Genomic DNA, 4,575 nt, shown 5'->3' with positions numbered 1-4,575 from the left:
CCTGCACAGGAATTGAACTCAAATCTTCTGTGTGCCACAGTGGAGCACATAACTGCTACACCACAGACACCCATCCACTGAGATTCATGACATAAGATAAAACAAGATACAAATAATTGGCTGCAAGTTGAAAGACACTGAAAAAAAATAGGGCAGCTTGGTATTTTATTCTCTTTCCCATTACAGAATCGACATTTTTTTTTTTTGCCAGTATAAAATAGTCCTCCAATTTATCCTGTCCAAAGGTTATGTCTCTACAATAGGCTTGTATTAAATCAGTGGTGTATGAAAGTCAAAACAAAAAAGCTTACCTGAATGTGAGAACCGGGTGCGCATAGATGCCAGTCACTGTTGCTGACTCTGACAAAATACTTATCTCCATCACAGCGACGTTCATAACATTTCCCGCTGGTTGACAGGGAACCAGTACTCTGTGGGAAGAGATTTAATATGCTTGAACAATAAGCATGGGTCTTCTTCCTCTGTGTACCTCTGTTGTAGCTCTGGGGGTAACTGACTGAAATAATTTAATCTCACAGCAATCTTTCTGCTGAGATGTTGTTTCCCTCTCAGCCCAGATTGGCTCTAACAGGCAGGGAAGGAAGCTTGCCTTCTAAAAAATCATAAATGGTGCAAATGGGGGCCAAAAAAAAGAACAACATTATGATAGATTTTTCTCATTATACAATTTTTTTTATTGCTTGGCAGTGCATTTGCCTGTTTATATCTCAGTTTTTTTCCCCCACATACCTGGTTGTCTAACCTACACAGAAAGTAAAATTATCCCTTGCCTGATGGGCAGCCATGTGCTGTTTTCACAGGTGTTTCTTGATGTTAACTGAGTCTTGAGCAGCTTCAGTTATGGTTGCGCTCATATGACCTTATGCAGTTGCTGCACTGGAAAATCTCTACTAAAATAAAACAGTTATGGTTGGATTTAATTTTATTTTGCCTGGATGGCGGACCAAAGAGCCTACTCATGTGGATTTTAGAACCGTCAAGAGATCTTTAACCTGAGAAGCTTTCACAAGTGACCTCCAAAATTTTTCCTCCTTATTTGAGAAGACTAGGTGCTTGATCCTACATACCCTAGGATCTGGGGGGGGTGTACAAACATGACAAAAAACCCCCCACTAGGGCACAGATAACTCACACGTTGGGGATTTACAAATGTGTTTGACATATTCATAATTCAGGTAAACTGATAATGGATAATCATGTTATTATTATAGACAAATATCAGTCAAGGAATATCAAACTGTATGAGCTGTTTGTGATTTCAAGTTTTCTGTGTTCATGATGTCTGTGGCCGATTGTAGACATTTAAAGAACATTTTACTCTTTTAGATAAATCTACTCTTAAAAGAAAAAAAGAAAGCAAAAAGTGCCTTCAAATTCCCATGAAGTAATTTATGTAAGAAGGTAGAGTTGACAGCTTTTTCGTCTCCTGCAAGTACAGTCTTACTTGCTCTAAAGGCGACATGTTCAAGACAATCACCTGTACATACAAAACCTTCCAACTTCCTTTTTTTATTCATATTATAATGAAACTTTCCAAGATGTTCAACTGCCTAAAACAACCACTTTTCTCCTCGACAATGGGTGACTGTCTTGGACAATTTTGTTTGTAGTCTTAAGTTGGCCAGTCTGCTTTTCTTTGTGAATTTTCTTTCCTAACCTTTGACCAATTGCCCCCCCCCCCCAACCACCCACAAGTAAAATAGCCACAATAACTGGAACAAATGTAACTGTCATCGCTCAAAGAAAAGCAGGGCTACTAAATAGCAAACTACTCACAGAACTGGTGCTCAGCAAAGGACTTAACGTTGACACGAAGCATCGACTGGAACTTGAGAAGATTTCCTCCTCCGACGAGGGTATAGACTCGCGGAAACAAGGTCTCTGTTACATCAAAAGACACAGGGACGTTAGCATAGTAACGATAACAATTATAATATCTAAATCAATAATGATAATGATTTTAAAAACAACAATCATAAAAATATATACTGATGGAGCTAACACCAAATATTGTAAAGCTAAAGACTTGGAAACTGTATGAGATTTAAAAAATTCTGACAACACTGAAGAACAAAGTGCAATATCTTAACCATCTAGAGTCGGGCACCTTACAGTAGTAGACATTTATTCTTTTAATAATAATAATAATAATAATAATAACAACAACAACAAATAATAGTGATGATAATAACAATAATAATAATGATGATAATAATAATAATAACAATAATAATAAAGATAATAAGAATAATGATAATATTAACAACAACAATAATAATACGAACAAAGATGATGATGATAATTTAATAGCAAATATTTTGATTTAATAATAATAATAGTATACAACACTTATATAGCGCATTTCCAAAAATGGAAGTTCCACCTCAAAAGCAGACCTGTAAAGTACCGCGCAAAATCTATGAGAGGACTCTCGAGCTTGCCCCCATGAAGCACAACAATATGTGGCACGACGTGGAGGAATCAGGCGCTTGTCAATTTTTGGGCATATATAGGGTTATTGGTATCATCTTTAAGCCAATTCTATTGCCTTGCTTTTGGTGAAAAAAAGTATCAACCTATGTTGAATAGAGGTCGGGACATTTGCCACTGAAGGACGTGAGGGTCACCTGCTTTCAGAGGTAAAATTAGCTAGAAAGTGGCAGCCAAAGTTTGGTCATTTCCATAGCTTGTGAGTACTTGAAAACTGAAAATTTACAGTTTTTGTGCCTTTAATGAACATTTTTCAGTACAATCAACACAAAAGAGTGTTTTTAAATGGACATAAAAGGTGCTGAACCAAAAAAGAAAATTAGAAACAAACAAAAACTGCCCAAAGGCCACGAAAATGCCAGCTTCTTGGATTTCATGAGTGTTTGACTTCACCACTATGCCGCACATGTGAGAATGCCAAAACCATCAGACCCACAGAGCAAGGTTTATGGCCTGAAGGACCAACACTGAGGAACATGCTCTGAGGCCTTTGGGAGATTCTACTTAAATACGTCTCCTCAATCTCTCAACCCTGAGTTCTGCTACTACCATAACTACAGATTAGAGTAGAGATTCATTTTCGTTTTAGATAGAGTTTTACGGCACTTGCAACACAAATAGGTCATATAAGTGCCAGAGATTAGAGGTGTACTAGAGAGAGAGTAACATACAAAGAAAACAAGGAGGAGAGATAAGGACGATAGATGTTTGATTGTAAGGAAGGAGTAAACCACAACAGAGCAACAGCCAACCACCTGCAGACAAGCTCTAGGGTCATGGGGAAAATCTACTCGGATATGTTTCATCAAACTTTCAACCTTAAGTTCTACAACTACAGACTAGAGAAGAGAACTGAAGACAATAAAGACAACACCCAAGAATATAGAGATGACGTCACTTGTATGTGAGAAGTAACACACCTGATCGGCAGCAAAGACTCCGCACTCTGTTGAGCTCAGGTTGGCATTGCATCGAGCTTTGGTCAAATGAAGATGATGACAGCCTGTAATGCTGAAATGCACACAAATTCCACCAATAGACAATCCATATAAAGGGTGCTTTATTCATGATTGTGGATCAAAAATAACTACAACATTAGAGTTTTAGTTAAGTTCAGTTAGACTACAAAGAAGCATATAGGCAGGACATAATAATAGATATTTACATATTTACTGTGGGGAGAGAGGATCACACTGACACAATAGCGGAGAAAGATAGACAGAGACAAACAAGAGGGGAAAAAAAGGACTGACTCTCCACTCACTGGAAAACCTCAAAAGGGTGGTATAATAAAAGTGATAAAGAGGTCACAAAGACGATGTAAAAATTTCAAATATAAAATATCTTTCAAAAATATGGTTTTCAAACAAACTACAAACTTCAACATATTGCTCCATTTTGTAACCAAATACACAACAGCAATTCACCTCAAGTTACAAAATACACTCACTTTTGTCTGCAGAAGCCTTCTTGATCTTCACAAACACCTTTTGCACCAAATGAGCAGCCTTTTCCTGTAAGAAAATATAAGAAATAATAATAACGAGAGATCACATTTGTACTATACAAATATATATGAATATACGTAATGAAAAATATTAATAATTGCCATAAATTTCAAGTGCCCCCATTCCTCTCTCATCCATATATACATCTGTATCATCCTAGATCCTCACGTCCTCTGAAAGGAACAGCGAAGAGCCTAACTGCTACACCACAGTTGTCCCAAACATCACAACACTTTAAGATAAACAATAACAACAACAACAACAACACCAACAAAAACAACTCGCCTTTGCCCCACATGAAGTGGTCAGCCTGGCTGTAGTCCACCTTGTACCAACCACTGTCCTCAAACACGGCCAGAGAGATGGGGTCAATCAGCATCAAGTAAGGCTGTAGACACAGGAAATACATTTCATTTCCATTCAGCAACCAAACCTTGTTAATGATCAAAATATCCCATTACAGTTAGAGAGGCTAGAGCTGTTGATCTCACAATGCAAAAGAACCTTCAAATGTCAATATTTGTAGTCACATCAGATTTTGCCCCCCCCCCCCCCC

General features: G+C 37.6%; 1 protein-coding gene across 1 annotated transcript in view; it reads right to left on the bottom strand.

The window, feature by feature from the left end:
* LOC101851989 (leishmanolysin-like peptidase 2) overlaps nt 1-4,575 on the bottom strand; it is a gene marked incomplete in the record, with an annotated part of 25,677 nt that overhangs the window by 7,874 nt on the left and 13,228 nt on the right. Inside the window, 5 exon segments of the mRNA XM_005110454.3 lie at nt 312-431; nt 1,798-1,902; nt 3,432-3,522; nt 3,962-4,025; nt 4,305-4,407. Of these exon segments, the coding sequence (XP_005110511.2) occupies nt 312-431; nt 1,798-1,902; nt 3,432-3,522; nt 3,962-4,025; nt 4,305-4,407 (483 nt within the window).

This window comes from Aplysia californica, unplaced genomic scaffold (assembly GCF_000002075.1).
Source record: "Aplysia californica isolate F4 #8 unplaced genomic scaffold, AplCal3.0 scaffold00892, whole genome shotgun sequence".
In the NCBI taxonomy this organism is placed as follows: Eukaryota; Metazoa; Mollusca; class Gastropoda; order Aplysiida; family Aplysiidae; genus Aplysia; species Aplysia californica.
Note: the sequence above shows the minus strand (reverse complement) of the source record. Positions and strands in the feature narration are given on the sequence as shown.